Genomic DNA, 18294 nt, shown 5'->3' with positions numbered 1-18294 from the left:
GATACGATTTATGTATAGTACGTTTCATAATGGTGCCGTATACGATACGGTAAAGGATATACGGTAGATTAAAATAGAAGTGACACTTTTATACACATTTTACGGACCGATGTTTAGAGATGGTCGTGATAAAAACGCATACATCTACGTATAAAGATGCAATATCTTTATGTAACTCTTCAATTTAATATTTATTCACCAAAATGTGTGTTTCGGTTTATTATTTTAATCCTTATACAGGATTTTCACTTATAGAAAACGCCCCGCATTTTGATGGAAATTTGAAACGTTCTGTATGCTTCACACAGATTGCAAACGAGCATAGATACCATGAATTTCTCTGATCCAGATGGTCCAGAACGGAGCCCCGATGGACGCCGCAAAATGTAAATTTAGCCATTCCATGCTTCCTTTGATACCTGATGGCATCAGTTGCCATGGATTAATCTTTGTTTATACACTTTCTCCGACGCCTGATACACTCTTTTACAAAAGTGTTTGTTCAGTATGACATACACGGAGATAAAAGTTGTATTGTTTCGCCAAAACAACAAAAGAGAACGTATCCATTTGCCCATTTCGCACACTCCGTTAATGATGATGTCACGGTAAACTCATCAATCCATTGCCAGCAATCGATATCAGAGACCATTTGAGAGAAGCCAACTTGAAATATTGTCCCCGAGTTAACCAGCCCTCTTGAAACATACATTTCGGCTCTTTCCACGTAATGGTGTGAGATGACAAAAAGGATGCAGACTACTGGGAACTGCTTGCAGGGCGCACTGCTGCTAAAAGCATCGAGCTTTATTTATCGATGCAATTAATGTTCCGTCGGTCGCAAAACCCAACCCATCCTGCTGCCAAATCCTCGACCTTTGGCTTAAGCTCGCTGGCTTACCGACCCCACGAGAAGAAGGTCACTGCGGCCACCGCGTTAAAGTCCGGTGCCAGGATAACGAACGAACCTCCAATGCATTGGGTTCGTCGCTTCCACGGCAGATGGTCGAGCTCACCGCACCGCGCTGCTCCGCACTACGTCCGCACCCACCATTCAATAAGGACCTTGATCGAAGCTTATTTTCAACTTGGCGCCCAGCGATCAAGACGTTGATTGAGGCGTTTTGTTTTGGGGCGACTAATTGAGACCCAAGAGGCTCCACCCTGATTAGGAAGATCAATTCAGTCCATCAGGCCGGTTTGGCGAACAGTCACCCCTCATTCACCTCCCTCCCCCCCTCCCACTAAATGCCGTCTAATTGGTTTATGTTCTCGCGATCGCTCACTCGCCCAAATAACACTGGTAGCGGTGGTATTGACTAGTAAGACAGACGACGACGAGTGACGATCGTGTTCGGAGGAAGCTGCCACCCGTGCCATCGTGCGTCACTTTACATAATTTCCAATTCCGAATCGGTCAGCCCCAAAAAGGCGCCCGAGGTCGGTTATCTTGGTTGCGTTTCTTTTTTTTTTTTGTTTATTCCGGGGCTTCCGAAATCCGACTCAGCTGTGGACCGCTGGAATGCAGCGGAATCCGCTCTTGGATCTACCGCTTCGGCATTTCGGCATCGACCTTGGGCCCAGGTGCGTGTGTCCACCTGTGTGTGTATGTGTGTGTGTGTCGCTGGGTGGAAAATATCTCATGCTCATCTTAAATACCCCGATGATGATCTGGTTTTTCGTAATCTGGAAAACCGAGCTGTTTGGTATTTTGCCGCGGAACCGGAATGCCATATGATATTGACGACCTTTTTGGTCCGACGACGAAGACGACGACGACGACGGCGAGTGGGATGCCTTGGACAACCTTGCGGTGCGTCATTAGCACATGCGCTCGCTAGCCATGGATGAACCTCCCCTCCCCCAAGGTTCCATAGAGAAAGCGAACAGACGAACAAACACTGAGCGATACAGATCACGTTGGTTGGCCAATTGGTTTTTATCTCTTTATTAGTAACGTGTTTCTCGTGGCGCATGAATACAAAACCATACGGATCGCCATTCCCCCCATTAGAGCAACTGGAAGAGGTTCTTGCGGCCAAGCAGATACGAAACGTCCTTTCTCGGTGCTTGCACCGGTACGTAGTTGGAGGGTGCTGGCGGTGGCGGCGCCTGCTGCGGTGGCAGATAGTCACGGTTTGGTGGTGGACAGGTAGCTGCTGGCGGTGGTGGCAGATACTGGCGATCGTTACAGGGCAGCGTCACCGTCGATCGTTCCACCTTCGTGCTGGTTACGGTCGTCGGAACGATCTGCGGTACGGTCTGGGTGACGGTGCGCGTATCCGTCTTCGTGCGGAACTGCGTCACGGGCGTCGTTTTGATGAGCGTGCTGGTCAGGGTATCGGTCAACGTTTCCGTATCCGTGCGCGTCGACGTGAGCGTCTTGGTGATCGTGTTAAAACGGGTAATGGCCGGTGGTACCGAGGTACTGGTAACGGTGTCCGTGAGGGTCGTCGAAACGATGCGCGTCACCGGCATCGTCAGGATGCTCGTTTGCGTTCTGGTGAGCGTTTGCGTGACCGGGATCGTCTCGGTGAAGTAGGACGTATCGACGGTTCGTGACGTCACGGTAAGGGTACGGGTATCCGTACGGTACGAGGTCACCGGTGGCAGCGTTTGCGTGACCGTATCATACTGAACATCGGTAACGGTCTGGCGGATGGTGGCGGTTGTCGTTGTAGGGACAATTTTGGTCGATGTGACCGTCCGGTAGTCGGTCCGCACGAGCGTCGTCGGTTTGGTGATCGTCGAGGTGACGATCGAGGTGCTGGGAACGCAGGCCGGGTACGTAAGCTGGTTGTCGGGGGCCGGATATTCGTATCCATCGAACGGAACGGCCGCAACCGGGAAGATGGTCCCGCACAGGCCTAACGCCAGCACCGCTGCTATTGCTGCCAGATTCATCATGCTGTCCTTTAACACGTGACACACGTTAAACGCACGCACACACTAACGATCACGATCAACACGCAGTTGGGTTGGTTGGTCTCCCTTCACTGACTGACTGACTAGACTCTCGATTATCCTGGCGAAAGCGAAGCGACTCACGACTTCTCGGCGCACTGTGGCACGCTCTAAGCCATACTATCTCCGGACCGCCCCAGAACGTTCCGCTTTTATACCGACCGGCCGACGATCTTCACGACGAGAACAGATCGATTCAGACGCCGATCGCGACGCGGATGCGGATGCTGCGTTAGCGGATGATCCTCGCGGTGCGCGAACACGAACGCACGAACCAGAACGTTACATAAACCCGAACGAACCGCAACCGAACGGACGATCGTCGAGCCGAGCGACTCGACGATCACCTACCGTCCCCACCGCGTGATCGCGTGATCGTGCGTCTCCACCAGCCACGCAGGCCGCAGAGGCCGCTCAAAGGCCGCTAACGAGCGACGAGATCGAGATCGTCTTTCAGGTAGCTTAAGACACGCAATGGTTGGTTAGCGATGCTGGCGAGGCGAACATGATCCTCTCGCTGTCGATCAACGCGCAAAACCACAGAGCACGCAGAAAGTGAATCTGCTTCCCTCGCCGGGCGTTACAATGTCTCTCCGTTTGCCTTGACAGTTGTCAACCACACACACACACACACACACACACACAGACCCATGTCAACCAGGTGCCGCGCGTTGGATCCGGTTAGTGAAGATGCTCCAGATTTATCGGCGATCAAGGATGCTCGGATCGGATAGTATTTCATCCACCAGTGGTTTGTAACATCTCCCTTCGTTGCGTTTCTAACGAATCGACGCACGCACACACGATCATCTCTTATCTCAGCGCTTGCCTCACGCGATCGTTATCCCACTGATAAGTTGCCCGTTTTTTGGTCCCTTTTTCGTGGTGAGGGCGTTGGCGTATTCGCACCAGGTGTCCACCTGGCAGGAGAATCTAATGTAGAACCTGCCTCGACCACAGGAACGTGTTTTTTTTTTGGGGGGGACAATGGTCTGGGGTCTGGATTCACGGGAGAGATTCTGTAGATAGCGCGATTTTTGGGCGATTCTCGAGGAAAAGAAAAAAAACATTCTCCCGGGATCATCGACCCGGGTTGTGGTAGTCTTTCGGTTGGGTGTGGTCGTTTCGGATTCGTGGCCAAATTCCCATCCGACCAGTTTCTGTGGTCGTATGACATTTTGGCGCAGGTGAGCAACGAGACAGACAGAGCGAGATACCGGCGGGATAGAGAGAGGGAAAGCCGGTCCTCCCGGACCTTCTTGGACGCTGTAAAAGTGCTTTTAAATGACTGGCTAATTGCCATCGATCGGGATTTGGACCGGCGAGCGCTGGTTCGCGAGTGGTGTGCGAGTGATCGTTAAATATGGTATCAAGGCTGCCCAGGAGGACACCAACAGAAGCGAACAGAGAAGAACAGCGCACAGACAACGCCCAGTATAAGACGCAGAGTATTGTGTGCCCCCTGGCTGGACATTATCATAAAATATGGCCCCACACACACACCCGCCTTGCCGCGATTTGTCCGAAGACATCGACATTTGGGCGTCGTTCGCTCACTTTGTATTCCGTATTTTTAGCGAGTCCGCGACTGTCAAACATCCCACCCCCGCCCCAAAAAAAAAACCTTATCCCAGGTAGATCGTGTATAAATAGGTTTCATCTTTATTATTTTAAACATACATATTCGGGAGCTGGAAGGAAAGGGAACGCAGCGTCACTTCCGGTTGGCATCTCCAACAACTCCTCCGCTCTACGTACTCGCTTGGCCGTACACGGCTAATCAGGGCCATTTCTATGCAACTCTTGCTCCAGCTGTTATCCTCAGGGATCTTCTCCCGAGTTCAGCCCAGCGAGCAGCGGTTTGGTTTACCACCAAGTATCACAATCACACACACACACCTGCTTCATGGACTCCCTGGTGGCCGCTAGTTTGTTGCATCCGAATTGCACGTACCGCTAGAAAGGTTAAACTTGCAGAGCAACCAGTTCATCAGCGCTGGCGAGGGTTGTCCTCTGGCCGTGGCACCGGATTGGCGATCCAGGTAGATGATGTTGATGGCCGGCTGCTGGCCACCATCAGCTACCTCGTTCAACTCCGTACGCTCCCAGGAGTCCCTGGGCGAGCTGAGCGCAGCTCGCTTGATCGGTCCTGGCTGCTGCTGCTGCGGTTGTTGCGGCTGCTGCTGGCTGACGAAGGTGGAAATGAATGTCCCGGTACCGGTACCGGCACCGTTACCCTGCTCCGTGGTCCTCTGGATCTGGTCCACCGATGTGCGGATGACGGCATCGTTCGGTTGCCGTGATGGCGCTCCATCGGCCGCCGGAAGATACTCCTTCGACGGGGGTTCGACCGGAAGGTAGGTGTTTGGTGGTGGCGTAGGCGGCGGTGGTGGTGGCAGATAGCTATTCGGTTGGCAGTAGGTGGTCGTTAGGAGGGAGGTAACGGTCGTCGGTTGGATTTCGGTCGACGTGAGCGTAATGAAGACGCTGGACGTTTCGATCTGCACGATCGGTGGTAGCGTGATGAAGGAAGTGGAGGTTTGGGTCTGTGTTTGGGTGAGCGGGGGTAACGTTTCCGTGCGGACCGTCGTCGAGACGATCGTCGAGGTGCTCGTGATCGTACTGGTGCTCGGCAGTACCAGTGGACACTTTGGTGTCGTATAGGTGTAACCTTCGTTGAAGGGTTTCGATGGTTTGGGGTAGTTGTAACCCGTGAACGGGGCCGAAGTGGTGGTGGTCGGTTTTGGGTAGTTGTAGCCACTGTTCTGGGCAGTGGCGGAGGAGAAGGTGGTGGCCAGAATCGTGACGGCGAGTAGCAGCAGCACCATTGGAGACTAGAAGTTGGAGACAAGAATAAGACGACGTATTAGAGGAATTTTTGTTTTAGAGTTGTAGAAGAATGTGTTCTGCCATTAAGGTTCCCTCCAGGATGTAGCTGAAAACGACCACCGAATAGCTTCCTAATCAGCCGCCGCTGCCGCCACCGCCGGTACTACCAAATTGCCCGGAATCTTTGATACGCTCCGATGATGGAACCGGATTGACGGGAAAATGGCTCTATATTTTATGCAAATGTGGTCATCCCTTAGGGCAACCTCCATTAGGATGCGCGATCACTCCACGGTCTCGCAAGCGATCCAAGCACAAAACCAAAGTTTGTGGTCCCTGCGGAGGGAACCGGGAGGGTGGATAAGATCATACGGAACTCGTTTTCTCTGCTACGCTTCTTGTTTTTCCAATTTGCAAGTCAAACCCCCATGCCTTTGGCCATGAGGCCAAGAAGCATCTTCAAATCATATTCGGAGTAGGTAGGTAGGCGAAGAAGCTAAAAGTCACCACCACCACGGCGGTTTGGTATTTTTGGAGCCCGGTGCGTGGACGGAGTACAGCAGCACATTCCACACAATCACCATAAAACTTGAAAACCCGAATTCCGTCCGTTTAGCATGACATCTCCGGTATCGCGCCTAACAGATTGCAGAGGGTATTGTTCGACCAAGAACTCAACTCGTCTGTTTGTTTGTCTGTCGAAAGCGAATCCGGATGGAGATTAAGAAACTGGCGGCGCGTACCCTGGGCCCTTTGGCCAGGCGCGAGTGACGATCGATCACTTGCCACCGGCAAGCAGATCCGTCCGAAGGCGACGCCGCCTTCTCTTATGTAAGGTCCCTTCCGAGTTACTCCTCGTGGTCGCGACCTTTTATCACACGACGAAACGACCGCGGAGCAGTATTCAAACGGAGCCCTAATGGAGGGTATCATTTGTTTCAAGCCTTAGTCACACACACACACACACACACACACACACACTGGCAGACACAGTACAGTGCACACCATCCATCAGACGGATCAACGAGACCGTTAGTGTCAGAGCATCGGTTGGGCGGCAATCCGTCAATCCGTCAGCACGACCAGAGCGCATACGGGGGGGATTATGACCTCTACTGGACCATCATTTGCATCACTTTCAGTCTCACTCAACACTGCTACTGATTGGATTGGCGCCCGTAGTGCTACCGGAATGCAGCACTGGACGTAGGTAGCAGAGGTCCACACACACACACACACACACACACACACACACGATACGAAACTCAAGCGACCTGATCTGATCCTCGCAGGTCAATTACCATGTTGCCTAACGACGATTAAGTCGCGGCCGTTCTCGATCGATCGATTAGCGCCTACGACACACAACACTTTTGCACTGCACTTGGCGTGACGTTTCCTGCGCCAGGATCTGGAGGATTCGAGGACTTCTTTCCTTCCAAGTAACGTTGCTGCTGCACGTTTTCGGTTTTTTTTTCCAGGGCGATCGTTCCCGGTTGTCCAGCGCAAGTGAACTGAGCTGACCGTCGGGCGGTACGTTTGGTTTTAATCAACATTCGGTGGTCCTCCCTCCCTTCCTTCCCTCCCCCGTGGGGATGGTTCAGATGTGGCCACTCTCTCCCACCCGGTCGCCGAGGGTGGGAGTACCTCGATGGTGCTTCTTGTTCTTGTTGTTTTTTTGTTTTTTGCGAGTGAAGGGACCGTCGGTCGACTGCAGTCACACCGAGCACCCCAGCCGAGACGAGAGGCTTCTAATGTTTTGCGACTTTATTACCCATTGTATTTGGTGGCGGAGTTCGTTCTGTGGAGTTCAGCACTCGGTGGGCCGCGGTGTGCCCTGTTGCAGGAGGGGGTCAGTGGAAGTTTCGTATCGTGAAGAGTTGGAAAATTGAAAACTTCTTAGCAATGGTTACTTGGTGGCAATGGCAGCAAAAGCGATGCCATTGCGTTGCCTCAATTACTCGGTCATAATTTATGGCATGTATTGGCCGTGTTGGTTTTGTCGGAGTTTGGTTGGATGGATGGACGCTCATCCATTTCGTCACGCCAGGAACTTGATCGATATCCATCATTATCATCATCATCATCATCGGCAGCAGCAGCAACAGTAGCAGCATTACATTTGTGGAAATAATGTCGACTTGAAACGACTAAGATGGACTCACTACGGTAATATGAACTCGTATTGACTTGACCATTGACCTGGCATGATGATGCGAACAGGCAGAAGTACTGTAGACGCAACTCGTTTATGATCACATAGGCCAGCAATTGAACTGTTGTTGGCAGACGGTGTAAATTTCTCATCACATCCTTCAGTTTTTTTGTGTCTGAAGTTCTCCTTCAACTTAGACAAGGAGAGTCTAAATGTCCAATGGGAATTTCCACGGGAAAGACACCATCAACAGAAGACATTATCGTTAATTCTATCCCTCCCTAGTAGAGGAGTTCCAACAATATTTGAGAAAATGGAGAAGGATTTCTTTTGCAAAAGAAGCTTTTCTAACATCCTCGAACCCTACTGGACTATGCCAATCAGTACATTGAAGGGGAATCTATTGATTCTTAAATCACTTCTTCATTTCCATTAATTTTCAACAGTATTTCAGCCAATTTCTCGATCAAACAAGATGTAGATGATCCTCTCATACTAGCACAATCCCTCGTTTTCGCAAAGCTCGCACAATTGGCACAGTGTTGAAACATGAGTTCGCAGCATGAAGAAATGCTGGCCGACGAAGATCATCTCTTCGGGGTGAGGGATTTGGATTAACATTTCTAAGTCACCGGTCACTCTACCGCGGATCTTCTTCTCATCACCCTGCTACTACAGCTACATTGTGGCACTTTGGTCTCATCAGTATCGTTTGCTCAATTCACTGTCCCTCTCTTGTTGCGCCCGATTAATATTTGCCGATTGGCCGCTACGTTCCCCCGGGGCTACAGCAGGTAGAGGGTACTTCTGAGCGGCTCATAAATGATTAAACAGCACCGAAATCAACCGCCCGTGTGCTGTGTACAATTATGAGCCGACGACTCTCCCATATTCTCATTACTCCTCCCAGTCATTTAGCTGAACCCCACGGCAGGGGGAAGCGAATGCATGTTCTCGCCTTGTACAAATTGGCTGATGTGGCCAACTTCCGCGTGGTGGTGATGATTAACGAATTTAATTCTAGTGTCCGAAAGGAGGTGTCGTTCGCAAAAAGCCCGAACCAACGTCGGTGATCATCATTCTATGCTGGATGGTTTTTTTTGGGGCGTTCACGGCGTTTCGGAAATGTGGGAATAACGTTGCACAATAGGTCTACTGAGCTGAGCATGAAACAGGCATAGACCGGAAAAACAGACAAGCCCTCTGATGGCTTTATCGTTATTTCTCTCGAAACACACACACTCATTTGCAGTCGGCATAATTAATTGTTTTAAATATTTTTTTTTTTCTACTCACCTCCTCGCTTCAAGAGCCGCGCTTTACATTGATTACGAGCTTTACGAGCTTTGCGCTAAATTTAATAAAATAATCTGCATTCCGCCCCTTGGTTCTGGTCTGGGTGTGCAAAGTTCCGTGCGCGCGCGCGCGCGCCACAACAAAGAGTCATAACTTACCGCCTTAGACGCGGAATGGCTATCGCTCGTCGTGGTGGTGAGGGTCTTATCGCGATGCATCGCGAAAAAATTGGCATCACGACCTTGCGAGAGGCATGCAGAAATGGGGATTCGTGGACAGACTCGCGAACGGAATCCAGAACCAGATGCAATCAATAACGCAAACCCCCGAAGACACCAAAGACGGAGACTCTCTGGTGCTTAGTACGCCTATTGTCCAGCCGTTTTCTGGAGGTTGACTTAATTAAAACCGTTTCACATGGAACGATATTTAAATCAGATCCAGTGGTACCTCTCCCTCTGCCTCTCTCTCTCTATCTCTTTCAGCATCTATTTCTGCCTAATTTTCGACCACCCCCACCCCAGGTTCACGTGGCGGTTGGACCGTTAGCGAATCTGAAACTAGTGCACCGGCTGGCTGGCAGTAAATCAACCGACAATTCAAGCTTGCCAAATTCCATCCATAGCTCAGCGCTACACGTCAGTGAGAAAACGAAGAAGGTGTCAGCATCAGCAAATGTTGAATCAAACGCCTCTCTCGGTCTCGGTAATTTCAATTTTCCTCCAGCGGCCATGGTGTGACTTCTGTGGCCGTTCTCTAGTGCTCCTCATTTATGGCGCCCATTCCGGTGTGAATAGCACATTAAAATCATCGTTAGAATCAACTACGGCACTGCATATGCCAGTGGAATGTAGGTTCGCAACCTTCGTAGAACACTCTTACCTTGACTGTTATACTGCATTATTGACTGTAGCATCTAGCAGCCACAGGCCAGTAGTCGGTGAGTTGCAGCAGCGAGGAAAAGTAGTGCACGGGATTAACACAGCAAGATGTACAGCAAGCAGGTGATGATGGAATAGAAGAATATTCGACGTCAATTGAGAAGCTCCTTCTCTGGTCTGAGTGAGTAAAAATCGTGAAATATTCTGTCTATTTCCATTCTAATCCAAATTGTTCATCGAAAAAAATTCCTCAAACCCTTTTAATTTTGCGAAATATATCATTTCCACCATCGGCTACCAAAGTAAGCTGGAACGAAAGACTTGAGCGTAAAGTGACGAACCCTTCGAACGAATCGAGAATTGCTTCAAATCCGACGGCCGCTAGGTCGATCGAAGTCGGTGTCATGAGTCTTCGGGGCACGGGCATACAAGGCTGCCAGCGAGGGGATCAGCACCTCCACAAAGGTAACGGTGGGGGGGGGGGGGGGCATTTAATTTGACCATCAGCTAATTTAACTGCGGCACATAACGGATTGCACTTCGGTATGAGGGCGCGCCCGTGGTCTCGGTCTCGGGGCTGGTAAGTGCGGAGCGCGGAAATTGAGATAAGCTACCCCAAAACAATAAGCCCGTGGTGGTGGTGGTGGGGGTGGTGGTGGAGCGGAGGGACTCGCTTATGATTCTCGCCCATACCTATCCGTTTGATTCGCCGCTCGGAGGCTGCTTGGAGGAAAACCGTAACCGTCGAACGTAACGCCATCCCTTGCAGGAGCTGATGCTATGGAAGAGGATGGGGTGGTCAGTGGCGTGTGTTAGTGGGAGTTTTCAGTTTTTCTTTGCAGTTTTTCATTCAATTAATCTCATGGAACGTAAATTGCACTGAAGGTCAGACACGGGCGCACCGGTCATAAAAAGCGGAACTCAATCACCAAGTTACCAAGGGCTGCAGAACAAGGGGTACAGGTTGAAGAAGGGGGGAGGCTCAGCTTGCCACGCCAGGCTGTAAAAACACAAACCTCGACGACTCGGGGCCGGGGCCAAATCCAGTTTAATTAACGCTTCGTTCGCGGAGAGGTCACCATTACCAGCGAGGGTGTTTATGGGGGAAGGTGGCACTCTTCCGGTGCATCTGATCATCGATCTGATCTCTTGCATCACCGCCATCATCACTATGCCACCACACCAATGGACTCTGCACCAAAAAAAAGCGAACGAAAATTGCAGTTGCACTCTCGGTGCAATCCGCGATGACCGAACGGACTGGCCTGACCTGGACTGGTCTGGTCTTCTGGTCCATGGAACCGAGATAGTGCCACGATTGCTCGGGTGAGAAAACTCTCAGGCAGACCTGAAGCGTCGGCAGTTTGGTTTTTCGGCGCGGTTTTTCCTTTCTAAAATATTCTGAACCACAACCGGGCATTTCATTTCGGGGAACTTTGGAATCGACTACCTAACCGAAACCGACACCCGGGGCCACAACTGGATCAAGGTCGTGTGCAAAGAGAGGATGATTTGTCGGTGATTAAGGCAAAGCGCACGTTGCAGCACTTGGCTTGGCTAGCCCGGAGAATGTAGCACTCTCCTCCAGAGACGAATCCCAGCGTTTTCCACGGCCAACCGGCCAAAATCGTGTGAAAAGCCCGGGGCACCGAAAGTCGGTTTGAGCCGATTGAGTGTGCTTAACGGAATGAGGTGTTGTTTGGAAGCTTTGGCATCCAGTTTCGGTCACTCGAAGCGTCTTTTTCTTATTTGTTTTTAGTTTTCTTGTTTTGGGTTTTCTAATTATGGATCAAACTAACACACACTCCAAGGTTTGATGACGCGCGCTGCTCGCATTTGAATAAGTTATCTTCCTCAACTCAACCAGCAGTGGGCCTAAGCTGCTGCAGCTCGATCCGACCACGATGACATGTCGTATTCTGCCAAGTCTTCGTCTGCGCAGTTTACGTGGAAACCAGTTCGAAATGGAATTAAATCCGAATCACCGGCAGTGCCGAATCGAAGTCCACCCATCGACAGATAAGAGGGGACGTTCTGCAGCAGCAGATCAGGTTTTTGGGGTTTGGTTTTTTTTGCTTTTGATACCTGGCGATGATGCGGAGTGTGTGAGTCAGAGTCGTTTCGCTTGGATTTTCAGGGGGCACCAACCGGACAATCGGTGGCAGACATTCTAGTAACGGATTCACCCACCGCGCCACAGAAAGCGCAAAATTCTCGCTCGGCCCGCAGATCCGTGTTTGTGTGGAGTTTATTTTGAACTCCTCGGGCGCATGGTGTGCGAGATGCGTTCGTATGCTGTCGTGCGCAGGCGTATCGGGGGGAACCAACAGATTAGGTTGGTGGATCCATATTTGGACCCAGGCCCGACCACAGTCACCAGATCAACAGACGATTCCGTTCCGGTTTCTGGTTTCTCATCGTCGTCGTCGTCGTCGTCGTCAGCGACCTCAGTTTGTGATGATCTGATGACCCCTCCTCCTGGGTTGTTGAATGGCGTTGGTGTCTCGAGCTTCGAATGTCGTGAAGAGCAATCGCAACTGCTGCACACATTACATGTTATTGGTTACGATGACCACACCATATCAAGGGGGAGAGAAACGATAAGACGGTTTTAATGTACTTCTTGCGTTTTACATTTAATGACCCGAGCTGGCCTGACTGCCTGATCGGGTACACCATGTACAGCGATGCTGTGGCTGTGGCGGAAATTCCCGATTAAGAAGCCGGGAAGACGAATCGCCCGGAATGCGTTGCGTTATGCCGATGAAGCGCGATTGTCGCGTTGTCGCTGTAGCTTCTTTATGCTTGCTAGCTTATGAGTCGTCGATCGTCCCTTAATTTCGATGATCGTCGGCGCAAGCGGGCAAGAACTTGTCGGAGGACTTGTCGAGGGACAGTGGCCTCCAGGCGGCGTTGCACTATTGCCACCGCACCGAGTTTCAGGGGCGCAAAAGACAATAAATCAATGTCGAACCTCAGTGTGTCTCCGTGTGATCGGGGTGCGGGGGAAGAAGATAAGGAAATGGGGTAGGGGCGGGGGGGGGGGGTCCATAATTTCATCCTTGCCCCCGTGTCGAGGGTCAACATCTGGCGGTCGATCCGACCGATCCTATAGGTGTGGTTGTGTGGGACCGACCATACTGAAGCTACTGCTTGTCGAAGGTCATCAATAGCACGAAAGCGTCCGTCCGTTCGCCATGCTGTGCGGACAGTTGCCTGTCGTCCGGCTGCGGATAATGGGAATGAAATACGTTTCACTGACCCCTTGGTGGGCCTTGCACGGCATAGGGAGCGGGGGGATACCCATCCAGGAACTGGATGATACCAATCGACGAACAAAAACGACTAGTCTAGTCTCAATGTCACATGCTACCGGGTTGCTGGCAACTTTCGGTTTCATCGTTGCCTGGGTGCCAGCAGCCCGAACAGCATCAGCCCGAGTGTCCGTTTGGCAAATTTCGACGGCGAGTTACGGGAGGGGCCACGATGGGAAATGGTGCAGAAGGGTGTGGACGTTTCGCGAAGATTAATAATATCCGTCGACCGTCGTCGGTTTGAACTCGGGCACGGCCAAACGGAATCCATTAACGGTGATGTATCGAAGCAGTCGGAGCGGACTATAGATTGACGTTAATCAAAACAATGCTTCTTCCGTGGAACTCGGTAGTTGTGTTCATTTAGCAAATGGTTTATGTGGTATTTGGGAATAACATTTCGGCAGTAAATCAACAGAACTTCACGACTAGCTGATTCAGTATTTTGGTATTTTTTCCATTTATTTTAAACACATTTATTAAAACAGAAAGAGAGGGAGGCATAGATAGCACTAGGAAGTAATCAAGTACAGAAGAAATAGTTGCATTCGCGTTTTGTTGTGATAAATACAAAATACAAAACACTAAACCATCCCATCTTACACTCCTAACATACAACTGTTAATTGCTGATTATACTACTTATGCTGCAACATTCACCGACGATTGCAGTAACTTTCATAAATTTTATGATTCACTGTTAATGCACAAACCCCCGGCCATTAAGCTAATCTTTAGTTGAACATACAGTTTTGGACCTTAAAATGTAATCTTTTACTCTTAATAACATCGATTATAGTGTTAGTAATCGCATAAACTAATACGAAATTCAGCGGCCCTTTGTTGATCACCTTCAAATGCTGCCTTGACATATTCTTGTTTCGACAGGTTCCTCATCTTTGTGCTTCGAGAGAGAAAGTGAAACAGTTTCCCTTTTTTTGGCGTCTATTGCTGCTTCCCCCAGATCGCTTCATCGCCCGCCCAAGGATTGTGGTGGTACTTTGGTGGGCGTGGTGAGGGGGGATGCCGCCCGAGCGGTACGTGATCGAAGTTGATCTGCGTCGGTATTTCGATCGATTTGATGACCTCCACCGTGGGTGTCGGTGTGGTCGTTGGCGTGGTCACCGATGACTGTGCATCTTGGGCGCCGATCAGTGAACCAATCCAGGGCGATGGAATCGTCGGTTGTAGGGTGGTGAGTGCACTAGGAGGAGTTGGATGGTCCTGTGTGTGTTCTTCCCAGGTGTTTAGCTCAGTGGAAGCGAACGCGACTTCCGATTTGCGTTGCGCCGTAGCGGGCTGTTGCTTGGGGAAGATGTTAAAGTGGATCATCAGTCGTCCGGGACCGATCAGAGGGCTAGCGAATGCCGGTATGCCCTGTTGTTGTTGCTGTTGCCGATGCTGCTGCTGCAGCTGCTGATGTCCTGTCCGTCGAAAATAATTTTCCCGATCTTCGTATTCGCCACTTCCACCGTAGGGATTGTTCGGTATTGGGCGCGCCCGGTACGGTGACAGCTGAGCGAACGACTGCTCGGCCCCGGGCCCCACATTCCACGGTTGGCCAAGGTAGCGTTGATTTCGATATTGATTCTGGAACCGCTTCCTGTATCGCTGCTGCTGGTGCTGGTGCTGTGAGGGCCTGCCAACGATGGGCATCGGTTCCAGGTTCAACATGACAGAGAACGGCATTCCCTGCCTTGGTTGCTGTTGCTGTTGCTCCTGTGGAGCGAATCGGAACTGTTCCGTCGCCAGCAGATTCACATCGCTCGGATCGTGCGGCTTAAAGTTGTACAGCGGATCAGGCATCACGTGCTGGAGCTGCTGATTAATGAGCTGCGGTGCCTGTAGACGAACTTCCTGAGGACGGTTCGAGGCCGCACCAAAGAGCGTCGTAATGTCACCATTTTTTCGCGGATGCCGATAGATTCCGGTGAACTTGACGCGATGGTTCTGGTACACGGGATGGTTAAACTCGGAGGGCTGGTCGGCGGTGGCTTTGTAGGGGTAGTAGAGCTGCTGCTGCTGTTGCTGTTGCCTCTTGGCCTGTGTTAGTTGACGGATAACGTCCTGGATGTTGAGCGCACCCCAGTCGATGCCATCCACCGAACGATTCATGCGAGAATCGTGGTGATCCTGTTGTGTTTGTTGTTGCTGTTGCTGAAAGCCAACCGGAACAGGCCCTTGCAGTTTCACGTGGAATGGTTTGGGTTTCGCTTGATCAGCTTCATCAAAGCGACGCGAAGCCACAACTACTTCTGCCGATGCTTGCCTTTCACTCGATACGAGCTGGGGTGCTGGTGGATTCAGTGTACGCGCCGGATGTAGTACTAGCTGGTCACGGCTGACATGTAAACGACCCTCGTCCTCACCGTAGTACCGTAGCCGACGCGTTCGTTTCGATGACGGTGGTTCGCGGTGGCTGGATATGGACATCTCTTCGCTTGCTTCCTGGCTGGCCGCGGTCTCCTGTCCAGCAGTACGGTTCACCATACTGGAGGACGAAAACGGCGTCGTCAGCAGGGTATTGAGCCCACCGGCACTCGGTTCGATCGCTGTTTCGTTGTCGAAGCTCGAAACGATCACCTGCCGGCGCATTTTGCGGTCCGCTTCGTGCACGATCATGAAGAGTGTAAAGAAGGCAACGAACGCCATCGCCAGGATGCTGTACAGGGCGATTTTGCGATGCTGATGGTTCGGCTTGCGAAGCACATCCTTTGGTGATTCGTATCTATTGGCGTAAAATAGACGGAATAGACATTCTATAAAGTTCTAGTCTATAAAATTTTCTTAGGCCTTCCGGATGGACAGAGAGGGCGTGGTAGGCCCCTCGAGCGACGAGCGACGGTATCGACATTGACGCCAGAATAGCTGGACTATTGAGCTGGTGGGTGCTCGATCGCGAGCGGTGAAGGAATCTTCTGTGGCAGGTCGAGAGCGCTCGTCGATTGCAGCACCGGATAAGTAAGTAAGTAAATAAGAAATGGGTGGGGTTTCGCTTTGGTTCAATCACGCCACGGTCCAGCGAATTGTCGCGCACTGGAAGGTCGCATTGAAATGTCAACACTTTCTAAGTGCACCGTACCATGGCTAATCTCTGAACTAATTACGGAACGCAGGTGTCTTTGTGTATGAACGTTCCAGAAAGAAAGTTGGTGCGAATAGAGTAAGATTTATCGAGCAATTGTGGATTTTTAGTTACCACAACTAAAGTATGAACGAGATATATAAAATAATCCTCTGCTAAATATGCTAAATTCTATAAGAACCATTGCTAACTCGTTAATAAGTAGAAGTTCAAAAACTCTTTTTACGAACTAGAAACATTCAGAAACAAGACCGTAAAAGTAATTTTGTCTCACTTGTAAACGGATCCAAGGTGTGATAGCCAGTTGTTGCTGTACGCCTTCACGAACCCGTGTCCGGGCGTAAGTTTCCTGTCGTTAAACATTGTTGCTCCAAGTAAAATTCACTACTCCCCAGTAAGTACGCAGTCACTTGTAGTTTTGGAAAATTCATACGGCCATCGCTACCCGAATGATTTACGCACTCTCGTGCAGCGTCCTCACAGTACACCAAGAAACAACCCTTGGCTAACACATGAATAATACCCGTTGGCAGGTGCTACTGTCACAAAAAAGGTGTTCGGATTCCGCACCGGCCGTGTTCACTGGCACCGCAAAACTGTCACGATTGAAGTGCGCACAAGACGCGCCCACCTTGGCGTACGGATTGAGATTCGGGTCATAAACTCCTTTCGTCCTCTCCGTCCGACCTTCCCTCTGTCTCGCATACGCGCATACGACGCGTACCGCTTTTGCTATGCAGCGCCAGCGCGATTCGATGGCTGCGTCGATGGCCGCGTGACTTACTTGGTACATAATTTCATGGAATACGCTTCCCACCACAGGGCCGCATCGACTGGTTAGAGATGCATAGGGGCTGTCGGAATATTTGTTACCAACGCCAGGTATTGGATTTTGACGCAAAGAAGCAGTTAATTGCTGGAAAGCTGCAGCTGAGGCTAGAAATGTAGATACAGATATCAACAGTAGTAAACAACTCCCTTAGGCAGCCCTTTTCAGTACGGGCTTTATGGCTTTTCTCGCAGCTTCTGTCTGTGACTTCGTCGATTCATTGTACCGAGTGACGACTCTTCCGGTGCGATGCGCACGCCAACCACCGCGCCTGGTAAAGTGTTATCTACTGTTCAAAATCGTGACAGCCAAGGTGCGTCTTCAAATCGCGCACCTCGCACCAACCACCGACCGAACAAGCAACCCCCATTGAGGAAGATTAGAGATCCCAAAGGGTGAGAGTAGCAGCCAGCGAGCTGGAAGTGTACGATACCGTGAAGCGTATAATTGCCGTACGACACACGGGGCACCACGGGGCATTTCATCTAGTACAGCTCCCATCGGAACTAGACAAACAACGATAGAAGGTACGAGAGTGCACAATCACCATTCTGATTTGGCATTGTCACCTCGAACTTGGTTCCCGGCTTTTCAGTTTCTATCTCGCAAATATAGCGCTCGAGTGTGCCCAAAACCGAGATATCTGGCACATCGTTTGGGATGTGTAGCGTGGAACTATGAGGCAACCACAAAAGAGACCGATCCGTGCACCATCACCGCCACCAGCACCACCCGAAACGACCGAGAACTCGTTCCGAAATCCACATTCGCGACTCGCCGACTTGCACTTTCGTTGGGCTTTGAAATCATCATGTAGGTCGCGCCTGTGCCGGCCGATTGGCGACGTTCGCAGCTCAGAATATCAATGAGCCACACGGTAGGGCAGTGGTCGGACTGGCGTTCACGTCTTACATCATCACCCTAGAGCTGGATCTGTTTTGT

At 50.8% G+C, this 18294-nt stretch overlaps 3 protein-coding genes across 3 annotated transcripts; all 3 read right to left on the bottom strand.

The window, feature by feature from the left end:
- Positions 1-1926: 1926 nt before the first annotated feature.
- On the bottom strand, positions 1927-3117 carry LOC125955314 (mucin-5AC-like). The gene has a single exon (XM_049686431.1). It carries the CDS (start codon positions 2905-2907, stop codon positions 2011-2013), a length of 897 nt encoding a protein of 298 aa, XP_049542388.1. The 5' UTR covers positions 2908-3117; the 3' UTR covers positions 1927-2010.
- A 1772-nt stretch (positions 3118-4889) lies between these two features.
- Positions 4890-9462, bottom strand: LOC125955716 (uncharacterized). The gene is made up of 2 exons (XM_049686859.1): positions 9403-9462; positions 4890-5798 (listed from the first exon to the last, which is right to left on the bottom strand). Exons 1-2 carry the CDS (start codon positions 9460-9462, stop codon positions 4890-4892), a joined length of 969 nt encoding a protein of 322 aa, XP_049542816.1.
- A 4921-nt stretch (positions 9463-14383) lies between these two features.
- LOC125955714 (uncharacterized) lies at positions 14384-17199 on the bottom strand. The gene is made up of 2 exons (XM_049686858.1): positions 16798-17199; positions 14384-16166 (listed from the first exon to the last, which is right to left on the bottom strand). Exons 1-2 carry the CDS (start codon positions 16884-16886, stop codon positions 14384-14386), a joined length of 1872 nt encoding a protein of 623 aa, XP_049542815.1. The 5' UTR covers positions 16887-17199.
- Positions 17200-18294: the final 1095 nt, after the last annotated feature.

The sequence above is a fragment of the Anopheles darlingi genome, chromosome 3, assembly GCF_943734745.1.
Source record: "Anopheles darlingi chromosome 3, idAnoDarlMG_H_01, whole genome shotgun sequence".
Lineage (NCBI taxonomy): Eukaryota > Metazoa > Arthropoda > Insecta > Diptera > Culicidae > Anopheles > Anopheles darlingi.
This window is presented reverse-complemented; position numbering and strand designations above follow the sequence as displayed.

What these genes read in the sequence shown, in the direction of transcription:
- LOC125955314 (XM_049686431.1), bottom strand. Translation starts at nt 2,907, where the DNA reads ATGATGAATCTGGCAGCAATAGCAGCGGTGCTGGCGTTAGGCCTGTGC.
- LOC125955716 (XM_049686859.1), bottom strand. Translation starts at nt 9,462, where the DNA reads ATGCATCGCGATAAGACCCTCACCACCACGACGAGCGATAGCCATTCC. An exon ending in GCCATTCCGCGTCTAAGGCG is followed by an intron (nt 5,799 to 9,402) that starts GTAAGTTATGAC and finishes TCCAACTTCTAG; the next exon opens with TCTCCAATGGTGCTGCTGCT.
- LOC125955714 (XM_049686858.1), bottom strand. Translation starts at nt 16,886, where the DNA reads ATGTTTAACGACAGGAAACTTACGCCCGGACACGGGTTCGTGAAGGCG. An exon ending in CACCTTGGATCCGTTTACAA is followed by an intron (nt 16,167 to 16,797) that starts GTGAGACAAAAT and finishes TTACGCCAATAG; the next exon opens with ATACGAATCACCAAAGGATG.